Below are 27683 nucleotides of genomic sequence, written 5' to 3' on the forward strand. Positions count from 1 at the left end.
TCAACCTATGGTTTCCCACTTCTCCCCCACTGTGTGTGATGCTCTGTTCTGCCTTTGTGGAGAGCCTGGCTGAGTTTCTACCTCCCTGGTATTTTGAGGTCCTCATAGTGTCCTCTTGTAGCCTCAAGAAGTTTGGCAGCAGCAGCAGCAACTTGTTTTATATTGGGGCAAGTGAAAGAATGAATAAACAGAAACAGATGTTCTTTTTAGAATCCATGTGTGTGCATATGCTGTGTGTGATGTATGGTAAATGTATATGCTGTGTGGAATGTACAGTATGTAAGTGTATATGCTGTGTGATGTACAGTAAGTATATATGCTGTGTGTAGTGTATAGTATGTAAGTGTATATGCTTTGTGATGTACAGTGTGTAAGCGTATATGCTGTGTGATATACAGTGTGCATGTGCATATGCTGTGTGATGTACAGTAAGTGTACATGCTGTGTGATGTACAGTGAGTAAGTGTATATGCTGTGTGTGATGTATGGTGTATATGTGTTTATGATGTGCGTGTAAGTGTGGGTGCTCTCACACCATAGCACATGTGTGAGGCTAGAGAACAGTCTTGGACGCAGATCCTTGGCTCTCACTGTCCACTTTGTTTTGAGACAGTTTCCCTTGCTTGCTTACATCTGTGTGCACCAGGCTAGCCGGCCTGCAAGCTTTCTAGGAATTCTGTTCTGTCCTCCCCATCTCCCTGTTCGAGTGCTGGGATTACAGACCCACACTTTGGGATCTGGCTTTTAGGCAGGTTCTGCAGATTTGAACTCAGGACCCATACTAATGTATTAAGCACTTCGCTTACTGAACAATCTCCTCGGCCCCTCTATGTTAGAATTCTTATATTTCATTTTGTAGCCTGTTAAAAATAACCAGTCTAAGAGGATTTGAGATCATATAAGAAAGACAGCTGTCATACCATATTTTTTGGCAAGTTTTGTCTCTTCGTTGCCAGAATCTTCATTCCTCTAAACAAAAAGAAGCCTAGCTGATCTATGAGTTCATGGGACAGACATGGTCACCAACTCCTTCTGCTTGGCTCCACGTGGTTGCCTGCAACCCAATAACCTATTGCTAAAACTCCTGGAAGCTTTTGAGGTCCTACAATCAAGCACAGCTCTGGGAGCCCTACCATGTCCCTCATCCCCAGTCTCATCACAGGTTCTTCACACTCGCCTCAGGATTCCCTAGTCATCTTCCACACAAGGACAGCCGGGCCACACGTGCACACACAGTCTCCTTGGTCTGAGTCTCTTTCTGTCAGAAGTAATAGATTTGTGTGGAGTATGGAGCACATGAGGTCAGGGCTGGGAACATATTCCTGACATCCTCCCCTGTAGTATTCCATGGGTCATCGGGGCAGCCCAGAATTTATTTTCCCTTTTCTCAAGAATGCTAAAGAAGCTGAGAGGTCACCCTCCTTACAAATTACTAAATTGGCATGCGGCAGTCTCAGGAATACTGGAGAAGACAAAGGAATCTTGGCCAGAGGCAAGGATATTGCAGCTGTACCAACATCAGGATTTTCTTGAGCCACCACCCTGGGCTGCAGCTCCCCAGGGTCAAGAGAACTTCATAAGCAGTGGGTGTAGTTATAAGAGAGAGGAACCTGTCCTGGCTGGTTTTATGTCAACTTGACACAAGCTACAGTCATCTGAGATAGAACTTCAATTGAGAAAATGCCTCCAGGTTGAAGGCAAGCCTACAGGGCATTTTTGTAATTGGCGATTGATGGGGAAGGCCCAGCCGATTATGGGTGGTGCCTTCCCTGGGCTGTTGGTCCTGGGTTCTATAAGAAAGCAGGTGAGTAAACCATGAGGAGCAAGCCAGAAATCAGCAGTTCTCCATGGCCTCTGCACGAGCTCTGGGTTCCTGCTCTGTTAGGGTTCCTGCCTTGATTCCCTCAGTCATAGACTTAACTGAAGTAAGCTGAAATAAACCTTGTCTTTTCCAAGTTGCTTTGGTCATGGTGTTTCATCACAGGGATGGTAACCCTGACCAAGACAGGCCATATGCTTAGAAAGTCCAAAGATTTTATGAGTGACAAACCTGCCTGTCCTTTGTTCCAAAGACAGGCATCACCTTTATTACACTATTCAGCAAGCTCACCTGCTTCTGTCCCAGAAGATGACACAATCTCCCCCTTCCAAGGCTCCTGCTCACTGCACAGTATCTTTAAGACGTTAGTCCAGAACACTGAACATTTGATGCTCTGCTTCTAAGACAAGCAGAAGTGCAAGTGTTCCCTGGAAAACTGGCCCTTAGTGCTGTCCTTGTCTGAACTTAGCCATACAATCTAATAGTCCATACATGCTGTTCTCCTTTGCCTCTCTATGGCTGAGATGAAACACTAACCAAAAGCAACTTGAGAAGGAATGGGTTTGTTTGGTTTATATTTCCAGGCCATAGCCTATTGTTAAGAGAAGTTGGGCAGGAACTGAGGTGGAGCAGAAACCACAAGGAATGCTGCTTACTGGTTCACTCCCTGGCTCTTGTTTAGATGGGGTTCTTATACAAAGAGGCCCCTACCTAAGGATAGCACCACCCACAGTAGACTGGATCATCAGTCAAGATAATCCCACACAGACATGGCCACAGGCCAGACTGAGCTGAGCAATTCCTCAGCTGAGACTTCCTCAGATGACTCTAGGCTGTGCCAGGTAGACAGCTAAAGCTAACTAGCACATGTTTTACACCTGAGCATGCCCTGTGTTTGGAGCTGGGGGATAAGAGTAAAACACATTCTCTGCCCTCAAGGAATATACTTTCCAGATAACGGATAGAGAGTAAAGTGGGATTGGCTCTAAATGAATAAATTGAATGCTTATTCAAGGGGATGAAGACCAGAGGAGGAGACCCACCTCAGCCTGGAAGGAATCACCTAGTGGAGATGGGCCCTTAATGCCGTGGTCATTACTCTAGCTGAACATTTGAGAGTGAGCCCAGTGCTCAGGGCATGTAGTAAGCTGGTAGGATGTCAAGGCCAGTGCGTGGGAAGAGAGGTGTCTGACTATTCCAGTTGGGTGCTAACTGGCCAATGGTACCTTTCCCCACTGTCACAAAATAACTCCTGCACTTCTCTGCCATGAAGAGAAAACCCCAGAGCAATAGCAGCGTGGGACTGCTTTCCTAATAGTGAATGTAGGTTTGTGCCCACTGCCAGACCAGAGCAGAGGCCCTGTGCACAAACCCAAGTTAGACACGGCCACAGGCAGCAGAGACAGACTCTAAGGCCTGGGAATCAAGGTCCTGGGATAGGGCTACACAAGCCATGACATGTTTATAAAGTGGGAAGAAAATGTAGGTTCAGGAGGGAGCTGGCCCCCAGCTAAAGAGGAAAGAATACTTCAGACTCCTGGGCAGCCTGTGCCTGTGTTGAAAGCTAGAATAGAGACAGGTATGAATGGTAGCTAAGCCTGGGGCTCTGCTGTTTTCACTGTGGTATATTTCTTCTTTGGTGGCTCCTGCTGCTCCAGTCTGGACCCTTCCAGAATGGGCTGTTGCTCCCTGGCTCACGTTTGATCTGATTTTAACCTCTTCTTTCAGAAAATAGTTTCTCTCCATTATGCACCTTTGCCCCCGGAGATTCAGTGTAGCAGGCAAGGGAAGGGTGGCACCTCCCAGTGTAGCACAGACCATGTGCTTCATTAGGTCAGAAGGGGAGACTGACCTCTAGGTAGGCTGCAGAGACGCTGACCAGGAGAGATGCCAAGGGAGAGGCAGTTCTTCAGACGAAGGAGAGTGAATAGGAGCCCAAGAAGCAGGGATGCTCAAAACCAACGTCAGGTAATCACAACTTGGTAAGGAAGTGGAGAACATGTGGGCAACAACGGGTAGCTCAGAGACAAGTGGTAGACACAGAATGAAACCTAAGTTTCCAAAAGACAGGCCAGGAAGAGGATGTGGCCGACCAAATTAGTGTCCATGAGACTGTACCTGGTGAGGTAGACATAGGGTCACACACATGGCCAACATTCAAGTTCATAATGTCTGGGTGAGTAACTGAGCTTCAGGACTGGGTCATCTGCTTGGCATATTGAACTAGGGTCAAATCCATAGCAATGACTAATACAGAGTTTCTGTCACCTTAACAGGTGTGGAAGGCTTCTTTGGAAAGAGGAGGGCTGTCTGCTCCTCTCTGGGAACAGCTTTGTATGTGGTGGGGCCCCACTTTCCGTGTCTACCTCATGAGAGCTTATCCCTGCTGAGACCATGTCATTGCCATGCCCCTTGCCTTACCTGAGAGCACACAGCCAACTCTTTTTTCCTTGAGGTGGCCTTCCGGTGACTGACCATGTTCCTTGTCTGCTTTGTCTTAAGTGGAGTTGGGGACTCAGGGAACCAGAATTTGTTCTTTTCTCTTGGTGGCTATTAAAACCCTCTGATAGAGTAAGATAATGGACTCCTGAAGTAAAGCAGCTCTCCAAAGGAGCAAAAAGTGAAAGGTTTCTATAAGGACGCTGGCCATCCCTGAAGTCTGGCTGTGTTGGAGTAAGCGCTGAGATGACAGGAGGGGAGATGTGGGGCCAGGCTCAGTCAGAAAAATGTTTCCCAGGCAAGGAAAGTTTGATTTCCAAAACCTACATAAGAAGACACAAGCGTCATGCCAGCTCTAATGAGTAGAGACAGGTAGATCTCTCGGGCTGACTGACTAGCCAGCTTTGTCAAGTCTCAGGCCAGTTAGGGAACATCTCAAAACAACCAAAGCTATATTGTACCTGAGTGTGGTGGTTTGCTGAGAATGGCCCCCATCAGCTCATATGTTTGAATGTTTGGTCCTTAGCTGGTGGAACTGTTTGGGAAGGATTGGGAAATGTAGCCTTGTTGGACGTGTGTCACTGGGGGTGGGCTTTTACCATGACATTCCTATTACTTTTTCTCTGCTTTCGAGTTGTGGATAACATGTAACCTTTAAACCACTGTTCCAGTGCATTTCCTGCCTGCCTGTTGCTATGCTTCCAACCATGATGATCATGGACTCACACATCAGAACTATAAGCAAGCTCCAACTAAATATTTTCTTTCATAAATGTGCACCAACACACACACATATACATGTGCATGCACATGCACACACATGAACACATGCACATATGTATGCATGCACACACAAATAAAATGGGGAGCTATCATAGCAAACTGGTAGGTTTTGATCATAGACAACTAACAAAATGGTTGGGGCTTTTTCAGGCAAAGGGTACAAATAACCAGAACAAGGCTGGAAGTTTTAAACACAGAGAAAGGGAAAAGAACTTTCTACAGAACCTTCTATGAGCCAGCTTTCTTCTGAGTATTCATCATCATCCCTGCTGATGACCCTCAAGACAATTTCCAGAGGTCTCTGATTGTCTCTATTTGTTCTGTGTGTCACTGAGACTTGGGATAATTGATGAGTCCACTGTAGTATGAACAAACTAATTAGACGTTTCCTGTCATCCTCTTAGGATGCCCTCATGGAAGTGACGTGTCGATTTGTGACCACAGTACACTTTCTGGTAAGGGACTTCCCAGAGGCCTCTTTGTGTGCTAGGGGCTGGCTCTACTCAAGGTAGTAGTCCTATCTTGAGCCCTGGCTTGAGGACTGTGTACAGAGCAGAGTTCCAAGCTGCATGGAATGAGTGTATAAATAAGAAACAAATTTTATCTTAAAATCTGGGGGTGTTTGCTAATAGAACTTACCTGTCTTCTCTTACTAGACAGTCGTTCAAAGTAGCTCAACCAGAAAGTTGTTCACTTTGAGTCTGTGTCTGTCTAGCTAGTTATCAAGTTGGTATGGACCGGTAAGTACTTGTAAGCAGGATTAAGTCCAGAGATGTGGATCCTGCATAAATGTCACTAACAGTAGATAGAAAGGCATATGGGTTTATTCTGCAAGCTTTGAAGCCAGATTTTTCTGGTATTCTTTCTCTCCCTCAGTTGATGGTAACCTCTACATGGCCTCCTATCAGAAATGACTACTGCCCACAGGCCCTGGTGGTTCTAAGATTTTTGGCTGGAGTTTGTGGACAGCTGAACCCTCAGAACATTGCTAAAACCTTCATAGTCTCTGATGTCTGGAAATAGCCCAAGTGACTTGAGGTTTTGCTCACTTGTAAATGTTTGAGTGTCGTGTCCACAAATTGCAAATTGAGTAACTCAATTTCGAGGCACAGCTGTTATTTGGAAAAGACCCATCTAGGAGCACAAACTCCTTGCAAAATGATTGTGCTTCATTTTTGTCAAGTACCAGGAAATGATTAAACCACCGAGCCATATGGCAAATGCCCACTCGAACCAGAGAGCAATGGCCCTGTGTAATGAGTCTGCTTTGGGGGAGTCAGTGGAACAGCGTCTGGTTTCTGCAATGCACTCAGAAACAGACTTGCCTCTGAGTAACTCAGGTTTCCATAGTCCTGCGTAAGGACTTTTGCATCCATGAAAAATTCATATAAAAAATTAAGTTACAGTAGATCCTCCCCCACCCGGTCGGTGTATTTTTCTTTTCAAATGATATGCACTTGAGTTACTGCATATAAAATGAATTTAACTGAGGCCACAGAAACTTGTGAAATTCTATGCTACTTAGATCAACATTCTTTAGCGATCCCTCAGTTAGAATCATGTTCCGTAGCATGTAACAGGAAAAAGGAAGAAAACGTGGTTGCTTAGGAAAGTATTTCTCCTTCAGGTGGAAGGCACCTCAGGCTACTATGGTCATTAAGTTCCTGTTTTTCCTTAGTCTGTTCTCTGCCCAACTGGAGTTGGCCCTTGTCCTCAGCATCCAGGATAGCAGTCACACTCTGGCCATCCTGTGGCAGGCAGTGAGAATAAAGGAAAGGAGGGGCGTTTATTGGCTTTGCTTTGCTTTGCTTTATATAGTGACAAGGTCTCCCTGTGTAACTGAAGCCAGCCTAGATCTTGCAATGTTGTCTAAGTAGCCTCAAACCTATCATCCCACTGCCTCAGCCTTCTGAGTGCTGGGATTACAGGCATGGGTCACTGTGCTCAGCAAATCACATTCAATCTTTCTCTTCCAACCCCCAAAAGAGTATCCCTGGAGGTGTCCCAGTCAGCAGTCCAGCCTCCCCTTGCTGCCAAGGCAACTGGGAAAGGTAGTGGTTGTCCAGTCAGTGGGAAGGATCCAGTGACTGACAGGAAAGAGAATGAGTCTCAGGCAGTGACCAGAAGACGCCACTCTACCTGATGTCAGCACTGTTTGTTCTCCTCTGGACGGCAAGAGCAGACTGTGCATGGTACCATCTTGCTATTATGGGGGCCTCTTGCTTCATGTCTTCTGGTAGGAAAAAATTAGTTAAGAGACACAGACTAAAGATGTGGAGTTCAGTGGTAGACCGCTTGCCTAGCAAGCACAGGGTCCTGAATTCAATCCCAAGAGGCAGAGACAGTTTGTGTTGTTTTATTTTTTGTTTGTTTGTTTGTTTCAAGCCATGGTCTCACTATGTAGCTCTGGCTGTCCTAGAACTTGCAATTAGACAAGGTTGGCTTAGAACTCACAGAGATCTACTTGCCCTTGCCTCCTGAACACTGGGATTAAAGGCCCATGGTGCCACCCCTGGCCAGACATAGACAGTTTAAGCAGGAGTTTACTTAGCAAAGCATAGCAGATGTTCTAATGGAGTGAGCTGCCCTCAAAGTGGGGAACAGCTCAGTGGGTTCTGCAGTGTGGTTTCTACAGGTGTGTATGACTATGAAGTGAGTGGCAAATTGTGAAATAAGGTGACCGCTTTCCAGCCTGATCACTGTAGATCAGAGCTCCCTTTAGGGTATTTGTTCCCATGATCCTCTAGGACAGCCCATGGCAAGGGGGTCAAACCACAATCAAAATGGTACTATAATGAGGTCAGGGTCCTCTGAGGGTGCAGCCCCTTCATTAGTACACGTATGTGGTAATTGGGTAAGTGCCCTGGTGCTTAGTTTTAGATACATCAGGAGGAACCAACCTGAAGCTTCAAGGATGTTTAAGGACAAAAAGGGCCAGAAGACACGACTACCAACTGCAGCATTCCTCGGATACTTCATAGCCGACTCCCCACCTGCCCGTTGTCACCAGGCAGCAAGTCTGAGTGCCTGTATGATAGCCGGAGGATGCAAGTTATATGCCCAGTGGCTGCCAAGTTTTACCCATAGGCAGCTGGAACCTTGAATAGACAAGTACCTAGAGGCAACTGCAGAAATGGGGAATTATGGGTTAAGCACCATGCAGGGAGCAGGCTAAGGCTCCCGAGAACCCAGTAAAGGGCACCAGGAGGTAACCAGACTCAAATTAGGCAGATAGTGAGAAATGGAGTCACTTCTGCTTTCACAAGATGGCTTACTTCTGTGTTCTTGTCTTTAGTGAATCCCTTTTGCCTACCAGGAGGGTCCTGGAAGGTGGAGATTTTAAACTTTTCATCTCTGAAATACCCAGTCAGATTCCTACTTTAAAACAAGTCGTCCAGTCAGTGACTGCATCCTGCCAGTCCATTCAAAACAGCCCTGCAGCTCCAGAATTAAAATAAAACTAGAAAAGAATAATTAAAGAAAATGGCCACCAGGTGGACCAAGAATTATCATCCTGTTCTCCAGTTAGCCTGTTCTGTAGGTAGGAAAGTGAGCAGTCTGCACCCGCCCTGTCTGCTTTTCTTCTTCCTCCAGAACCACCCTGAACTAGCAGAGAAAACAGAGTACACTTCCAGGCCCTCACGGCACTATGCTTTAATCCAGGGGACGATCCATCCCGTGGCCCATCTCCAGGAGGGAGAATATTCCAATCAACCTTCCATGCTCAGGATTGAGTCAGCTTCAAACCACCTGGGTGGGCCAGGAAGTCACATGTCTGTTCCTCCTTGACTGGAAGTAAGTTCCAAGCTGTCTTAGTCCGGACCCAGACAGAGTGTTACAGTCCTGGACAGAAGGCCAGGAGAGGAGATAAGCAGCATGGAGAGTTGATACTGCTATGAGACTCTGACTGACAAAGGGTGCCCGCCAGAAACCCATAAGCCTAGAGCTGTGCTTGCTCTGTAGACAAGAAGTCCACTTTGAAGGGAAGTCTGCAAAGACACAGGCTCCTGCCAGGATGTTGCCCCAATTTCAAGGGGATCATTAGAAGATTCAGTGTTCTGAGAACAGGCTGGGTTCCAGATATCTCCCCTCAACATGTTGTAGCCCCTACAACACTCCAACCTTAGGCATCCAGAGTGTCTCAACAAATGGAGGTTAATCCCAGACCTCCGGTGAGGTAATGATCCCTCCTGCTGGTGGTTACTAACCCCTAGATCTTCAGAACCCACCCCACCCCCAGTATAGCCCACTATCCAGTGCCCACCCCCAGACAGGGTTTCTGTATGTAACAGCCATGGCTGTCCTAGAACTCACTTTGTAGACCAGGCTGGCTTCAAACTTACAGAGATCCACCTGTCTCTGCCTCCTGAGTGCTCCTGGCTCAGTGTTTGATCTTAAGGGTACCTGTTTTTACACTCTACTTCATCCTAATCGAGCCAAATGCCATTTGCATTTGACACTCACCTTACTTAGAAAGCTAGGCTACATGGACTGTCCTCATCTACTGTACCCAACCCTTACCCAGTATTTAATGAAATGGACATATCCTCAAACCACCCTAACCCTGTGTGTCCGTGACCTCCTGCTATGGGGGCAACTTAAAGGACCATCTCTTGAGAGACAGAATTCTCCTTAACTCTCTAGATGATGGAAACTACAAGGTTTCACAGGAGAAGGCTTAAGTACATCAGACAAAGGTCTCAAACTTAGGTCTAGTTTTGTCACAAGAAACTGTTGCCCTGGGACCAGAATGAATCCACACAATCTTGACCCTTCCCTTCCCCCATACTCCCAATTGAGAGCTTTTTGGGGAGTTGGGATGTTATAGGATTTGGGTTCCTGGATAAACAGAGCTGGCTAAGCCTCTTTATGAAGTTCTCAAGAAGGCTTAGGCCAAAGGTCTTAACCAAATAGAATGGTCCCCAGAATCATGAGGGGACCTTCCAGAAACTTAAAGAGAATTAAATTTAATGATATAAACCCACGGGCTATCCAGGGGGTAGATGGGCACTACTCTGCTTCCTTCCCCAGGACTCCGTGTGCTGTCCTGTGCAGAGTTACTTTTACTCTAATAAATCTTGACTGAGTTGTGTCTCTAGACGTCTCATCTTGTTATACTGTATTCCGGGAAGAAGGACCCTGTGCTGGTTTGAATGAGAGTGAGCCCCCCTTTGGTTCACACACATTTGAATGCTTGGTTCCCAGTTGGCCTGTTTGGAAGGATTAGGAGGTGTGGCCTTGGAGTATATGTGTTCCTTTGAGGTTTCAGAGGCCCACACCCCGTGCAGTATCTCTCTGCCTGCTGCCTGTGGATCAGGATGTCAAACTCCCAGCTACTGCTCCAGGGCCACGTCCACTTCCCACAGTGGTGGTAACGGGCTAACTCTGAAACTGTAAGCATACCCCCAGTCTAATGCTTTCTTTTAAAGTTGCCTTGGTCCCGGTGTCTTTTCATAGCAATAGGACCGTAACTAAGATCCCTACATGACATCCCCTGTATGGGCCAGGTACTGTGCAGGGGTTGGCCCTAGTTCTCATGAGAGTTTGGGGAGGGTTAGGGAGTGGGCTGTAATCATCTCTACTTTCTATGAAGCTCACTGAGGCTTGGAGAATCGAATTAGGCTGTTTACCTGAGTGTAAGCGCTAACCTTTCCCTTCCAGGTGTGTTGAAAATTAGCCTCAATGTGTGCAGCATTTTTAGCGCAGTGTGGGGCCTGTTGCTCAATAAACCCAGTAGCTATTACTCAACTCTGCCTACAGCAGCACTGAAATCGTTCCCAGACTCACACTCGAGGCATGGCAAGGGACCTCCTTCCGTTCCTCATGCTCCTCCGAATCTCTGGAATTAGGACGAGTGCTTAATTGGCATGTTTGTTTCCTCCAAGGGAAGGTTGGCACAAGATCTTCACAGAGACATACAAGGCCTTTGTTGCTTTTGTTCTTAGCTGCGCTGGGTGCCCATAGCAACAACGGGAAGAGCCAACCAAGTTAAAAAGAAAAACAATAGTGGAGTTCTCATGAAGGTTGATTGCCCCAGAGAAGTTGACACATTGACACAGATAAAAATCACCCAGGGTCCTGAAAAATGTGGTTGCCAGTCTCCCTACTGTGCCCCCCACCCCCAAATACAAACTTTGTTTCTTGTTTTCTTTAAGATGGGCGCCTGGTCAAGAGGTCTGTGTAATGAAAGACGTGGGAGATGCTTGGTGAATCCATTTTCATTCTGCCCAAAGCTCTCTGTTCTGTGTCGTAATAAACAGGATGTTTGCATTCCCGTTCGAGGGTCCGCTGTCAGAGGCGCTCACTGCAGAGAAGGGGAAATCGACAGCCTCCCAAGCCGAGCATTAACACATTACGTCTGCAGTGAGGACTCTTAACCTGCCTGGCTCACTTTCCTTCCCATGTCTCTGTGAGGGCCTGAGACAAATGGCCACAGGGCGCATGCTGGGTTAGAACTGAGTATGTGGGGGACACTGGCCAACCTTCAGTTACCTAGCAAGTGAGGTCAGATGTGTGTAGCAACAAAGGCTATCTTCCTGGATGAAGGGGACTACCTGACCATCACAAAACCAGAGGACCAGAGCAAGGTGGGGCCCTCCCAGAATCCCCTGAAGGCCCTTTCTAGAACACATGAACCTGAAGTCTGAGCAAGTCATTCTTGGTTTAAAATCTTGTAGGGGTTTCTCTTTGCCAATAAGATAAAATCTATTTATCAGGAATTCCCATGTCCCTGAGCCTACAGAATTCTCTCGCCACTGCAGCCTCTTGTTGTCCCCTCATAGCAACCTACCCCTACATTCGAGTGGTACCAACACTTTGCTCCTTCCTGCCTCTGGTTACCTTGTATTTTCTGTAATAGTATGTCTCTGCCTCACCCAGGCTATACCCTCCTCCTGGGTTCCTGTTCTCTTCTTCCTCAGCTTTGAGCTCATGAGCAAGCTGCCCCTAGACAGCGAGAGGGCAGATTTCCTATGGCTGCTGTGACATTTCACCACAAACAGTAATTCCTGAAGTCTACAGTGTGCTGGGAAAGCAGAAGCAGGCCTGAGCCCCCTGAGTCCCCTCCAAAACTTCTGAGGACCAGGTTTCCTTGTAATCTGGAGGCCACTTACAGTGTTTGGTGTGGGCCCCTTCCTAAAGACTCCCTCACTTCTTGGCCACTGTTTCATCCATATATCATCTTTCTCCTACTATACCTTGTAGTAAGAATTATCCTGATGAAAGTGGACAACTTTCACCTCGTTTCATGGCTTTGGTGGTTTGAATGAAAATGGCCACCCACAGGCTCATAGAGTGGCATTATTTGAAGAATTAGGTTGGGTGGCCTTGATGGAGTAGGTATGGCATTATAACAGGAAGTATGTCACTGGGGATGGGCTTTGAGGTCTTCAACTAACTGCTGATCCAGATGTAGAACTCTCAGCCCCTCCAGCACCGTGTCTGCCTATAGGCTGCCATGATGATATGGACTAAGCCTCAGAATTCTAAGCCAGCCCTCATTAAATGGTTTCTTTTGTAAGAGTTGCCATGGTCATGGTGTCTCTTCATAGCAATAGAAATCCTAAGACAATGGCCTTGTTATTAATCTCTTTCACAAAATCCCACACCATGTAACACAACATATGTTCAAGGATTAGAATGTGGGCATCAGGGGAATGCTCTTCCGCCTCTGGTGTTGAGCTGTTAAACTCTAAGCCCTTCCCTAGTGATCTTGAACGGTCACTTCCACCCATGCCCCAGAGCTCTGTGAGGACAGGGGCTTTATCTGCTTTGCCCTCTGTTGTACCTGATGCCCTGTCCCAACAGCAGCAGATGCTGAATATGGTCGTCTGGTGGAAGTGTGGAAGGTGGGCAGTGCCAGAGACCCGAGCATGTTATGAAAACGGGATAGTCTCCAAAGCTTGTAGTGATGTTCCTTCAGAGTGTTGGGGCAGCATGGGAGAAAATGATCTGGGACATAAGGGAGTCTGGAACAGTGGGGCACAGTGACCACCATCAGTTTCCACTTCTTCAAAGCAGAGGAGTGACTCCAGAGTCGCGGGTGCACACGCTCAGGAGAAGGTTGTGGGGGAATAGTATCCCTGTTGACAGGGTCATTATGTTGAAAATGGGGGGGGGGGTGTTCAGTAACCTCTAGGAGATCAGAAAGTTCTGTTTCTGACTAAGGAAGGCACAGTTCAATAATAGTTTGCAAGATAATAAAATCAAACAACACCGCCACCATGAGTTAACCATTTAACAAAATGACTTGATCAGAAATTGGCCCTCACTGATGTTACAGGCATTTCCTGTGTCCCTGTGATGTCCCTGGGTACAGTACTGGAAGGTAAAAGGGTGGAGACGGATGGAAACCACACTCTAGGACCTCCCTTCCCTGGTGAAGAGCCACAGGAGAAAAGGCAGTGAGGCCTCCATGATTCTGTGGCTGAGAAAGTGGAAATGCCTGCAGGTGCACCTTCATTAGGTGGAGGAGGGCCCAGGAACACCTGTAAGGGGGACCCACAGAGTGATGGGGTGAGGAGAGCATTTCAGGGGGCCTTAAGCTCATTAGAGGAGCAGCAGGTTGTAATTGACAGGCAGATGAATCACTCTCTAACTATGAGGTAGGGGGGAAGGGGGGCAGAGGTGGAATCCACCCTGTCCCCAGTTAATGATGAATTCTGGGAAGGAACCCTCAAGGTGTTTAATCCTCCAGCAGCAATTACTGCTCACTCTGCAGGCCTCCGCTGAGTGCTTATTGATGAGCAGTCGTTTCCCAATCAGAGAAATCTCCCTCACTTCTTCACCCCAGCAAACACCATTAGAAATGAGGGCGGGTGGGTTTTCTATCATCGGACGAGGCTTGCTCTCAAATCAGAGCCAAGTGTGTTCTATTGCCTGACCCATGGAGTGAGTCATTTTCACCCGATGTGTGTTTTCCTCTGAGGTTACTTGGTAAAGAGCTCACCTGAAGCGGGGAGGCATTCACAAGGGATGTGGAGTGTGCTGACTATGTCCTTGAGCCTGCGGGACAACCGGGGTCAAGTGTGGCTGGCCCTGTGGTAGCTCTGTCCTCCCACCAAGACCTGGCAGAGTGGAGTCACTGTTGGAGAGATGCTGCTCAATACAGGTGGCAAGGAAAGAAAAGGAAGAGGGGCCCTTTGTAAAAGCCATTTGTTCTCAGCGTGACACTCTTCCACCACTGGTGCTGCCTTCCAAGCAAATGTAATAATTTACCTTTGAAAAACCCCAGGTAACCTGAGATGTGTGGTTGCATTTTGGTGGCTCTAAACATTTATGCTTTGTCAAAATGAAGTAAGATACTGAAAGAAAGGCTTCAAGGTGGTTGTGAAAAACAGCCGTCCTTTCCAGACACACTAATCATGAGGCTGCTCGTGTGGATAGCTGGTCCACTCTGCAAAAAACCTCATTAAACCACTCCACTCCCCTGGGAAGAAGCCAGCTGCAGCCTGTAGCCAGCGGTTCTTTGCACACAGTAGGGAATATTGCTGCTGCTTAAAGGAGGCTTGGAGAGCCAGCTGTGCTACACCTGGGCTCTGAGGCTGCATCCTCACACTTAGCTCAGAAAACATCAGGACCATCTTTCCTGCATTTCAGGGCACACAAGGCCTTCTCATGGCTAGAGGCAGCCCCCCTGGCTAGACATCAGAACCCTTCCTCTTCAACATTCACCAAGCCCTATTGCCATCAGACTGCTTGGAGATGAGGTCCAAAGATGAAAGGCTGTGCCTGTTCACATAGGGCATAGTATCTGGGAAGCAGGAAGCACACTAAAGTCCTCCTCCTCCCACTCCTCTTCCTCTTCTTCCTCCTCTTCTTCCTCCTCTTCCTCCTCTTCTTCCTCCTCCTCCTCTTCCTCCTCTTCTTTCTCCTCTTCCTCCTCTTCCTCCTCTTCTTCCTCCTCCTCCTCTTCCTCCTCTTCTTTCTCCTCCTCCTCTTCCTCCTCTTCTTCCTCCTCTTCCTCCTCTTCCTCCTCTTCTTCCTCCTCTTCCTCCTCTTCCTCCTCTTCTTCCTCCTCCTCCTCCTCTTCCTCCTCCTCCTCTTCCTCCTCCTCTTCCTCCTCTTCATCCTCTTCCTCCTCTTCCTCATCTTCCTCCTCTTCCTCATCTTCCTCCTCTTCCTCCTCTTCCTCATCTTCCTCCTCTTCCTCATCTTCCTCCTCTTCCTCTTCCTCCTCCTCTTTTTCCTCCTCCTCCCACTCCTCCTCCTCTTCTTCCTCCTCCTTCTCTTCAGCAATGAGGCATGTGACTTACTTAAAGGTATGTCCCAGAACAGCTGAGCAAACACCAGACAGAAAAAGCCATCTTAACTCTCATCCCTCTCAGCAGCTGGGCAGTTGTTTATCAGCTCTGTCTCAGCCTCTGTGGCTTAACTCACCCCATCCCAACCCTCCCTTGATGATTCCTACTGAGAAGGCCTTGAGGCTAACTGCCTACTTCTGCAGTCTCCCTCATGGCTAGAGGACCAAGGGCATGGAGGAAACGTCTACAAGGAAAATACAGGGAAAAGGGGCCATGTTCTGAATCAGAGGAATGGCCATTCTACTCCTTGCTCCTTTAGGTCTCCTAGACCTGAGGTCACAGCAGTAGCTGTAACTGCAGTCTTGTGGCCATGAGGGAAAAGCCAAGAGAAATACCTGCAGGTCCTCATGGAGCCCTCGATCTAGCACATCACCCAGATTCATGCTTCCTCTAGGTTTTCTGCCCTGAAAGACACCAAACACCCTCCATTTGTTTCAGGCACCAGTTGCCCTCCATGACTTGGAGTCCAGTGTGCCTCTAGCTCCCCGGGAGGTAGTCAGTAAACAGGGAGAAAGTCCTGGGTGCTGAATACTAACAGGTATGCTGGGGGGTGTCCTGATTTGGGGGAAACTGAAATAGCTTTAATCTGCAAACTTTAAAGGAAGGCATCACAGGGAGCTGACAAAAACCAATGACATAAAGTTCACTGTTGCTGTGATAAAAAAAAAAAAAAAAAGCAGCTGATAGGTGATGCTTGGGTAGAAGCCAGGAAAGGTGGACAGCAGGGCCCAGGTTACACACAAGCCTCAGGTGCTGTTAATTACCCCCTGTTGTTGTAAAAATATATAAAACAGAAAGGTACGGATTGGTCTTTTACCCCGCTAGGTCCGCACCGCGGTGCTCTAAGATATCCGCTAGATATCTTGGCGGAAACACATCCCAGCCACATGTTTTCCTACACTCCAACCCTCACATAAAAGAACACACAACACAGTAACCTTAGATCCAATTGGTAAGATATAATTGCCCACTTAAACATACAAAGCCCAGTACTATCCATCCCTTGAGAACATTAATAACAACCTGTAAATACACTGAGCAGAATCTTAACATCACCTGCCATCTTGTCCTGCCACGGCTTCTCAGCCCCTCTCTCCTCTCTGTCTCTCCTCTCTACCCTAGTCTCCTCCTCTTCCTTCAGACTTCTCTCCCGCCCATCCTTCCTTCTCCTCCAATGACAGGCCTCCTTCTATCCTGTACCTGCCTCACCTGTGACATCATCCTACAACCCCCCAAAATGTAGCAGCTTCAAACAACAAGTGATAAATGTATTCATTTATTTATTATCATGGCTTTGTAGTCCCATAGTGTCTATGGGTCAGGTCCAGATACAGCTTGACCACAGAAGCAAGAACTGATGCAGAGGCCATGGAGGGGTGCTGCTTACTGACTTGTTCCTCATGGCTTGTTCAGCCTGCTTTTGTTGAGTTCAAGGTGGAAGCTGAGAAAACTCACTTCAGAGACATGCTTAGAAATGAAAGCTTTATTTTCTGAGTGCTCAGGGAAGTGTCAGCTCGGGATCTGAACTGCATCCCTCAAAGGAGATTGTACATTTTTAAAGGATGGGAACACAAAGCCAGGGGAAATGGAGGCGACTGTTGCATTGACTAGTCATAGTTTGCCACAAGGGGTTAAGCGGGGAAGTTAACCTTGGTGACTGGGCCTTATCTGGGTCACCTGGTTTCAGCATCCTTAGTCAGCTTCCACAGACAAGACCGCTCCTGGATGCTGGCCCAGAATTTTAAAAGGTTAAAGGAACAACAATCAGGCAAGCTGCACACCATCAATTAAGTCAAGACACACAACACATTCAAGACCTGTGTGCCTTGGTTAGATAGCGGGACAACAGCATCGTCCCTCCTTACATCCTTTACAGCTTCACAGACAAACATGGACATCTGAAGAAGCAGGACAGGAGTTGGGTCCCAGGGTCTAGGGACATGAATCAGTTTTGACTCTGGCAACACGATGGAACTTGTTCCCGACATGGCGGGACTCAGGAAACTGTCTCTTAACACTTTCTTACAGAACCCAGGAGCACCTGCCCACTCACATACGTAGCTGTTACGGACACTGTTTCTTGTGCTCTTTGGTGAGTGTAGCTCTCCCTCAGTCCCTGGCCTAGTCAGCACCTCTGAAAAGCTCACACATGCATTTGGCTTCATCTGAGAGCAAACAAAAAAGCAAGGGAGGTGAACAAGCGGGAGGCTAGAGTCCCTTTGTAACCTTATCGCAGAGCTGGCACCTGGTAGCTGTATTCTGTTGGAAGCAAGCCACTACCTCCAGCCTACACTCAAGGAGGAGGGGGGATTACAAACAACTACCAGGAACGAAGATTGGGAACTCTCTAAAAGCTGCCGGCCACAGGTCCCTGGTTTAGCTTCTTTCTCTTCTTCCTTATGGTTGGGGAAGGGAGAGACTGAGGCTCAGAAAGGAGCTTTGGTTTGTCTTTGGCCTCAGACCCTGAGAGGCCAACCAGGAGTCAACACCAGGCCTGACTTGTTAGTACTTCCCTACTACCCCTGAGACAGCATAGCCAGAGTCAAGAGAGCCGGCTAGCACACAGCCAGGATGGTTCTCCTCTCCTTTAACCACCTCAGTGCTGCTGTCACAGAGTAGGGAGGCTAGAGGCTGGGCTGGGCCTTTCAGAGTCCTCAGGTCCCAGGTAAAGTGTAGGGGTAACATCATGCTGACGTGTTTGCATGTCTATAACCTTCTCACACTTCAGAGGAGTGTTGGGAAGGTTTGTGTGTGCGGAGGAGAATGACTGTTCAAATGTGTGGCAAAAGTTTACTATTGGGGAACTATAGGTAAAGAATATGTCATAATTATCTCTACAGAAGGGTTTTGCCGCTGTTTTTTAAGTCTAAAATTATTTCAAAATACAAAGGTTTTCAAAAGTGCCACCCTGGAATCTCTCACAGATGGCATAGCAGGAGTCATGCAGACTGCTTTGGGCCTGGAGGCGATGAAAGAGCCCAGGGAGGAAATCAGAAAGAACAAATACAGAATCTGAGTTTGGACTGTCTAGATTCCAAACTTGGCCCAGCACCTCCCGAGGTTTCTGAGACGTACAGTACGCATTCAAGCCTGACAGACAGAGGGTTTGGAGAAAAGGTCGTGACATGCGACGTCGTTAGCAGCACCTGACACAGACCCTGGACTATGGCGAGCTCTCCATGAACATTGTTGTCATTGCCGCCTTGGTATATCTTGTAGTGACGGGCCATGGCTGTGTGTGGTGTAGGCTCTCATTTAGACAGTTGTCTCCACGCTAACTTCCTGACATGAGTTTTTGTCCCTTTATAAGCAGGGTGGCCACTGGAGGTTTGGATGTGTGTGACAGCATGAAGAACCGAATCCCCGTGGTGCTCCTGGCCTGTGGTTCCTTCAACCCCATCACGAATATGCACCTGCGTTTGTTTGAGGTGGCCAGAGACCACCTGCACCAGACAGGTCAGTCAGAGACGCAGACGCTGCAGACCTGACGGGGCCTTTGTTTGGCGTCATTATTATCATGAGTAAGACTGCTTGGACAAGTCATTCTCCCCTTAAGTTGTAGAATGTATCTGCATGGGTAGAAGACTCATGACCCTTAGCCGTATGGCATATGCAAGTCCATCCCTTGGCACAGAGCTGATATGTCTCAGAGTCCTTCTTCCTCGCTGGCCTACTGTGGTCCATGAACACGGACGGCATTGGGAAGGGACAGTTTAGGGAAGCTGCCCTACCCAGGGCCTCTTGGATACTCCCCACGTTCACCCACACAGCAGCAAACAGGGAACACATGCCTTCAAAATGCCCCGCTGCTTGCAGCAAGTAACAAATGGTCAATAGTGGGAATTGACATTTCTCCCTCTGAAGAATAGGTTTTACCCCGGAACAAACTGTTTGATGTATTCGCAAATAATATTTTATGTCTGCATCATGTTTTCATAAATGTGTTTTGTATTACTATGTTGGCCCAAATTTTTGCCTTTAAAAGCACTTTTATACCAGAATCAATTCCTATTTATTTTTAATATTAAAAAAAAGTACTTGAGCAAGATGTCAATCATTCACAGAAATCATACATAAATGTTGGCTTATTTTTATAGAACATGACTTTGTTTACAAAACACACTTTTATAACTGAACAAATGATCATGAAAATAGATTCATAGTAAATAAATGGTTTTTATAAAGGAATTTTTTTTTTCGAAATACAAGCAATGCAGTTAAAATTGCTCATTGGACATTAGTAGGCAATATATCAAAAAATGTAAATGCCCAGTAAACATGAAGGTAGGTCCCGCAGATCACTAGAAATAATGCCAGTACACACAAGAAGAGGAGAACATAGCCAGGTTACATTGTATCATGAGGGCAGCACCTGTGGCTGCAGCAGAGCCCCAGGCTCGCCACCACCTGTCACTGGGCTGTTAGCTGCCTCCCAGTAAACATCAGTTGCAGGGGTCAGTAGTCTCGGCCTATGAGGCTGGCAAAGGTTTAAGACTGGCAGAGCCCGGTGCTAGCAGATTAGAGAGGGAACAGACCCTTGTGTTCCGGAAGTGATCCCATCAGCCACTAAAGAGAAGCTCAGTATTCTGTTCCCAAAAAGTATAGAACCAACAGCTATAATCACAGAAGGAGATAAATCACTCATTGAAACCAAACCAGAAGCAGCAAAAGCTAAAGCAGATGTTAGAATTAACAAAGAGATAACGGTAATCAATGCTTATGTGCCATAAGGTCAGTGTTTAAATAAAAGCACAGAAAACATTAAAAGGCCCAAATCAAACTCCTAGGGTTGGAGGGAAATGTGGGAGGTGAAAACACACCTGCTAGTATTATAGTTATATGTGCATATGTCCGGATATAGTATATTGATGATATGTGCATATGTGTGGATATAGTATATTGATGATATGTGCATATATGTGGATATAGTATATTTGATGTTACTACAGTAATATCAAACATCACAGAAAAGACAAGGCAGAGGGCAGATACGCGAGGGACCAACCAAAAGAAAATACAGAGAGAGAGAAAATAATTCTAAAGCAGGAGTAACCATGATCAGTGTAATAACTTCAAGAAGTGTTACATGCCTGTTGTTGGAATCTCAAAGGGCAAAATCACAAAGAGAGGAGGAAAGATGTTTGCAGAAGTCAAGGCTGAAATGTGTCCAGATTTGATGGAAACAGCCCACAGGTCCAAGGAGCCCAGAAAAGCCAAGCTTAACAGGCAGGAGGGAAACAGCCCAAGGGGTGCGATCCTCAGATTTCTCAAAACCAGAAGGAAGACAAAAATCTTAAAAGCAGCCACAAAAGACCAGAACTGAGGAAGACAGCCAATGCCCTGTAGCAAATTTACCGGGAGAATTCAGTAAAATGATTTCCTTAAAGAAGAGTAAGAAAGGCCCTTCAGTCCAGAGTTCTGTAGCCAACTCCATAGCCAGCAGAAATACCCTTCGAAGATAAAACCAAAATAAAGACAGTTGCAGAGATGGGGGGACTCATCACCAGCAAACCTGCACTTCAGAAGTCATGCTCCTAAATTCCCCTGGGTAGGAGAGTAACAGCCAGGAGTAGGGGTTTCCCTGAGGGACTGCAGAGTGGACCACACAGGGCACATATGACAAAGATGGGGCAAGATGGAAACTTTTGACATTTAAATGTCTTTAAAAGGAGGTTGACAGTTTAAGTGGAAATTCAATATTGTAGGATCCCAGCCTACAATACCCTACCTTGGGACAACATTAATACACTGGTCTAGAGGGGCAGAATGCAAGTATTTTCTGCCTGTGAAACAATTTATGTTTACTTAAGATAGTCATGATATTAATGATAAGCATTTAAACCTCAGTGTGTGTGTGTGTGTGTGTGTGTGTGTGTGTGTGTGTGTGTGTGTGTACAGATGCACATGCATACATCTGTGAAGGTAAAAGGACAGCCTCGGGTCGTGTTCCTTGGATGCTCTCCACCTTTTTGAGATGGGCTGCGTCACCGACCTGGAACGTGGCAAGCAGCTTGGCTACACTGCTTGATGAACCTCAGGGTTTTGCCTGTCTTTACCACCTGAGCACTATGATTACAGCCACATAAAACCAGGCTGTGATGTTTCGGGTGGGTGTGACTCCCATAGACTCCTGTTTGAATGCTTAGCCCATAGGGAGCAGTGGCATCATTAGGAGGTGTGGTCTTGTTGGGAGACGTACTTAACTAGAAACTGTGGAGGTGGGTTTTGAGGACTTAGATGCTCAAGCTACTCCCACTGTGATGCACAGTCTCCTCCTAGTGGGGGATCAAGAAGTAGAGCTCTCAGCTCCTTCTCCAGCACCATGCCTGCCTGCAGGCTGCCCTGCATCCCACCATGGCAATAATGGACTGAACCTCTAGAACTGTAAGCCAGCCCCAATTAAATGTTATCCTTTATAAGAGTTGCCGTGGATGTGGTATCTCTTCACCAAAAGAGAACCCTAACTAAGATGCATGCCCAGTTGTATTGTATGGGGTCTGAGGATTAAACTCAGGTCCTAATGCTTGAAGACAAGCACGTTGTAGCTTGAGCCATTGTTCCTGCCCTAAGCCCCAAAACTTCAGGGCAGGCACCTGTGGCTAACAAGCAGACAAAGGAAATGATTTAGCACTAGGATATACTCAGTTAATTCAAAAGAAGAAAGAGGGGATAGAAACATGTGGGACAGACAGAGAACAAGTAAGATGGGACACCAAAACCTAATGATATCGATAATCACCTTAAATATAGACTGGCGGCACCTGGTTTATTGGTTATCACATCCAGTAAAATAAGCAATGCAGAGCTCTCCACAGTTGAGCTGCCTCCTCGTCTGCAGGGGGATGGATCCCAAGACTCCCAGTGGATGCCTAATACTGACGATCTCATCAGGCTTGATGAACTGCATTTCTTCCTACATACTTATAATGAAGCCGAATTTATACATTAGGCAAAGGAAGATATTAACAGCAGTGGCTAGTAAAATGGAATGACTCTATACCAGTACACTGTAATAAAAGTTATTTAATATGTGTGGGCCCTTTCTGGAGACTTTCATTTAATATTTCCATAGAATAGTTGACCATGGATAACTGAAATAGAAAGCAAAATTGCAAATAAGAAAGAATTATGTGTAAAAAAAATCACATCTTACATGTAAAAATATAGATATGTTCAGGGGAAAGGAATTGAAAATTGTCTCACACGAACACCAATTAAAGAGAAGCTGGAGTTGCTGTCATATCAGAGGACAGAAATTTCAGAGGGAAGAATATTACCAGGGATAAGAAAGTCTTTCCATAATTACAAACATAACCTCAGTTCCAGAGTACTGAGACCCAGGGCCAGACCATGTGCAGGAGTGAAAGACCTTGTAAGACTCAGTCTAAATGGTTCTCCTTCAAAATCCCTCCCGTCAGGGCTCAGAGAACCCTGCAGAAGAGGAAGTGGGAAGAGTGTAAGGGCCAGAGGGGACGGAGGACACCAAGGAAACGAGGCCTTCTAATCTACTGGATCGATATGAACTCATGGAGACTAAGGCAACATGTACAGGGCCTCCACGGGTCTGTACCAGATGGGATCTAGAGCTGAAAGAAGTAGACATGTGCCTCCATCCCTAACCCAGGGCCATCTCCAGTTGATAACCACTCATAACTGGGACGTTGGCTTTCCCCAGGGGAGACTCACTAGGGAAACAAACTACTCTTAAGGGTGGGCTGCGTGCCCAGCAGTAAATGTCCAATGGGAAATGAACTCATAGCATCTTTGGAGGTTGTCTCATAATGTCATGTCAGAGCTTTATAGTCTTGTTTTTCATCATGTATAATATATATTACATGTTACATATTATGTATTATATACTCTATATTATGTATTATGTATAATATACGTGGTAGTTTAAATGAAAATGGGCTACTTAGGGACTGGCTCAATTAGAGGCTGTGGCCTTGTTGGAGTAGGTGTGGCACTATTGGAGGGATTGTGTCACTGGTGGTGGCTTTGAAGGCTCAGAAGCTCAAGCCAGGCCTAGCTTGTCCCATTTTCTTCCTGCTGCCTGCCGATCCATACATAGAACTCTCAGCTTCTCTAGCACCACACCTGCCTGCAAGTCACCATGTTCCCCTCCGTGACAATAATGGACTAAACCTCTGAAACTGTAGGTCAGCTCCAATTAAATGCTTTTGTTTGTAAGAGTTACTTTGGTCATGGTGTCTCTTTACAGCCATAGAAACCTTAACTAAGACTATACATACATAAAATGTATATAACTTTGTCCATGAGTTGGAAGACTCTTATTAAAATTTATTTTATTGGCTTTATTAATAGGTTTTTTAAGGACATTTTAATACAAATCACATGATATGCTCAGCCCGTCCCCCATACCCCTCTACCATCTACTTTCTCAGGAAAACCTCTCCAAATTGTCCCACAGATTCATCCTAATTACAATAGGTTTTCAGTAGCAGGAAGCTGATCCTAATATTTATACAGAGATAGAATTGCCAGGAGAGTAACAATGAAGAGAAATACAGTTTTAGAAGATTGTCATTATCTGTCTTTAGAGATAATTATCAAGCTTGTGACAGTACCGTGCTGCTGCAGATAAACAGATCAATGGAACCAAGGGGCCAGAGCTGACCCCATTATGTAGACAGCTGATCTTTGTGAAAGTACAAAAGACAACATGGTAGGCAAGGAAGTTTTTTTTCCATAAATGGTGCTAAAATAATAGGTTATCCATATACAAAATGTATTTAATTCATAGATCAGAGCGTACTCTAATTCAAATAGATCATAAGCCTTAATATAAAAGCCCAAACCTACAGAATTCTTAGGAGCAGGCATAGGAAACCATCTTTGTGACTTGGGGTAAAGCTTTCTTACATAAAACACCCAAAGCGTGATTCATAATGAAAAACAGTGGTCAGTTAGAGTTAATCAAAACTGGCAGACGCTCCCGAGAGACTCAGTTAAAAGAGAGAGAGAGGACAAATCACAAAGCCAGAGGAGATCTTCAGGTTTCAGATTTGATAACACTGGGATCCAGAATGTACAAGGACCTCTGGACTCAGAGATTAAAAGAACAGTAGCAGGCGTCACCCAACAGATAGGTGGACGGCACATATTATCACATGAAAGGTGCTGAGAGGATGTTCAGTTAGGAGCAGGGTGACACCTGTGAGGACAGGACAGGAACATTCTCATCGCCCACGCTGAGGAAGGTAAATGGGGCAATGGCTGCTTTTAGTGGCCTTGCAGTTTCCTAAAAGTTAAATGTCTACCTACTATGTCCGTGTGCCTAGATCTGTGCATCTGTGCATGAATCTCAGAGCAGCTTGAGTTATTAAACATGCCAGCCTGTGAATCTATGAGCAGATTGTGAGTGTACTCATCAGGAAACAGAACAAACCAATAACAGAGATGAATCTCAAAACCAATTGTGCTGAGTGAATGAAGTCAGCTCCAAAGGAGCACATTTTATATCCCATTTCCAGAAAATTCTGGAAAACACAAGTCAATTTACAGTGATAGCAAGTACAGTAGGAGCTCAGGGGCAAGGGAGAGGCCTAAGGCAAGACATAAGTAAAGATATGTTCCTGTGTTCAAGGATATACATGTGTGCATGCCTGTGTGCGTGTGCATCTGGTATCAAATTGGGGGCTAGAAGTAGCTCAGGAAGTAGGGTGTTGGTGTAACATTAGGATCTTGCCTCAGATCCATGGCACCTGTGTAAAGTCAGACATGCACACACACACACACACACACACACACACACACACATCTCAAATTATACTTCTTAAATAATTTATTGTATGTCAGTTATATGTAAATCAAATTACCGAACAGGATTGGGGAGATGACTCAGTAGGTAAGAACACTTGCTGTGCAAGTATAACAACCCATGTTCAAATCCCTAGCACACGTGTAAAAAGCTGTGCACGGCCACACATGCCTACAACACAATCCAGCATTCTGGGGAGGAGATGGATCATGGGAGCTTACTGGCCAGCTAGACTAACAAAAACAGTGAGCGAGTTCACTCTGTCTCAAGGCCATAAGACAGAGGATGATGAAGATTCCCAAAATCCTGCTCTGGCCTTGACATGCACATACATGAGTGTGCACACCTGCACATTCCTATCTTTGCAACACACACACACACACACACACACACACACACACACACACACTCATACACTCATACACTCACTCACTCACTTACCAAACTTTAAAAGGTTGAGTCCACAGAGTTGGCTCAGTTCTATATAAAATTCCATAAGTTCTTTAGGACCAATGGCCCAATGTCTTTAACAAATAAATAAAAAGAAAGAGGAATAGGAACTGTATAATTCAGCAGAGGCCCAAAGACATAAATGAAATATTGTGTATAGACCTAGTTTGAATCCTGATTCAAACAAATCAACTATAAAGTGGTATTCGTGGAGAAATTTAAACCCAGTTGGATAGTAGAGGTTACCACAGAATTATTTTTCTCAAAAAGAGCTATGACTTACATAAAATAAAAGGTGCCCTTCATTGCATAGAAAGACATGTACACAGCCATAGCTCAGTATTCCTTTCATACCTTAAAAGGGAACATGAGACACTCTCACTTCTACCCAGGCTCCAGGATTGGAAGTGTGCCATAAACATGTGTCTGTCCATAGGACCTGGCCGCTGAGTACCTTTCCTGCCAACCATGACTCATCAGAAAGGTCTCTGGCTTTCAGGATGCTGTGCCATGAGGCTCCAGGGCAAAGCTTGTTCTCCTCTATTGAATGAGCCACTTGTCAATCAGCTCCACCTAAACACATGGACACTGCAAGTACCTACCTGCCGTGTGCCTGCAGGGTCTCCTTCTGCCTGGTGGGAAGGCTTCGCACGGCCTGGTGAGGTTTCAGAGAGCTCTCCTATCTCCAAAGGTCACTGTAACCACCAAATGCACAGACAGTTGGTCCTATGGCTGTATTACACATTAGATTTGATTTGTGTCTCTTGGTAGATAAAGGGTAGATGCCTCCTTGGCTGCTGCCTTGCCTTTATTCTCAGCCCTTCTTTGAAAAGCTTTCATTTTTGCAAGCATGCACTGGACTCTTCTACCTGTCCCGGGAATGACTCTGTGCGTTTTTTTCAGCATCCCATAGACACTGCATCTTCTCCAGACCAGGCGTGTGCTGCAGACAGGGTTGGCAAGACTGCACCTGCTGCCAGGCAGTGGTGCGCAGCCTAACTGGCAAGAGGACGGAATCCAGATAGAAGACTGAGTGCAGGGCTCGGTTGGTGGGGGAAGGAGAGGCTCAGGATGGATAAAACCTGGACATGGGAGAATCGCGCCCCGCTCATGGGAAATGCAGCTGACTGGGTGTGGGAGGCGCAGACATAGAGAGGGTCTGCGTTGCCATCATGGGGTGGTGCTCTGGGAATTTCCCTTCCCCAGTCAGGCATCATCTCCAACTAACCACAGTCCCGGATGCCTGCTACCACCTCCCACGGCCGGATGTGTGCACCAACCTCGATCCAACCCCGTGTCTCCAGGAACAAGCATTTAAATGATGCATTTTCTCTCCATCCAAAACAGATTGCCCTTAAGGCTGAGTGAAAATCTGGACCCCCCAGCTGACTTTTTCCTTTTTCATAATGAAAACAAAATCTCCCTTCTGTTGGTGAATTCACCCAAACCAACTCAAGGTTCTATGTGGTACTCGTACATAGAAATTGAATTAAACAGCCTGACACCCTTTGTTTACTACCTTTCAGTGGATGCTGGACTCTCCTGCTGTAGCTCTCCACCATTTTTATTTTGAACCTCTTCCCCTTTCTCAGCCAATAACCTTCTACCAGTTGGAACCCATCTTCCTTTACCTATTTCTTCCTTTTTCTCTTTCCTAAATAACACAACCTTGAAAATGGACAGAAGTGCTCTAGTATGTCAAAAGTATTTGCCCATTGGCCCTATGATACTGCATCTCCCAGTGATGGGGTCAGTATAATGGATGGAAGTGGAAACACTGGTGGATTTGTGTGACCAATCATCCCCCACCAGAGCTCCTCTCAGTGGGTCAGTGCCACACCCAGCATGCCAGATCCTTAACCTGGAAGGCTGTTAGGGAATAAATTATGGGCCAGAAGACTGAGAAGTGCCCATGGATTGCCCGTGCCTTCAGTCACCAGCACTTGCTGGCTTTGCACCATGTGCTCTGAGGCTCCACAGGGACTCTCAAAGGAAAGGCTTCGTGGACGAATTTGCATAGTGGGATGTCGGCGGTTCTTAAAAGTTTATTTGGGTTCTGTTATGCTTGCTTTCTGATTTCAAAAGAAATTATTCAGCCAAACACACGGCT

General features: G+C 46.3%; 1 protein-coding gene across 2 annotated transcripts in view; it reads left to right on the top strand.

Moving 5' to 3' along the window:
* Nmnat3 (nicotinamide nucleotide adenylyltransferase 3) overlaps window positions 1–27683 on the top strand; it is a 111651-nt gene that overhangs the window by 34604 nt on the left and 49364 nt on the right. The window contains 1 exon segment of one of the 2 annotated variants that reach the window (NM_001395701.1): window positions 18653–18798. In NM_001395701.1, coding sequence (NP_001382630.1) covers window positions 18690–18798 — 109 coding nt within the window. In that variant the 5' untranslated portion in view covers window positions 18653–18689. 2 annotated transcript variants of the gene reach the window in all.

This window comes from Rattus norvegicus, chromosome 8 (assembly GCF_021556685.1).
Source record: "Rattus norvegicus strain SHRSP/BbbUtx chromosome 8, alternate assembly SHRSP_T2T, whole genome shotgun sequence".
NCBI lineage: Eukaryota > Metazoa > Chordata > Mammalia > Rodentia > Muridae > Rattus > Rattus norvegicus.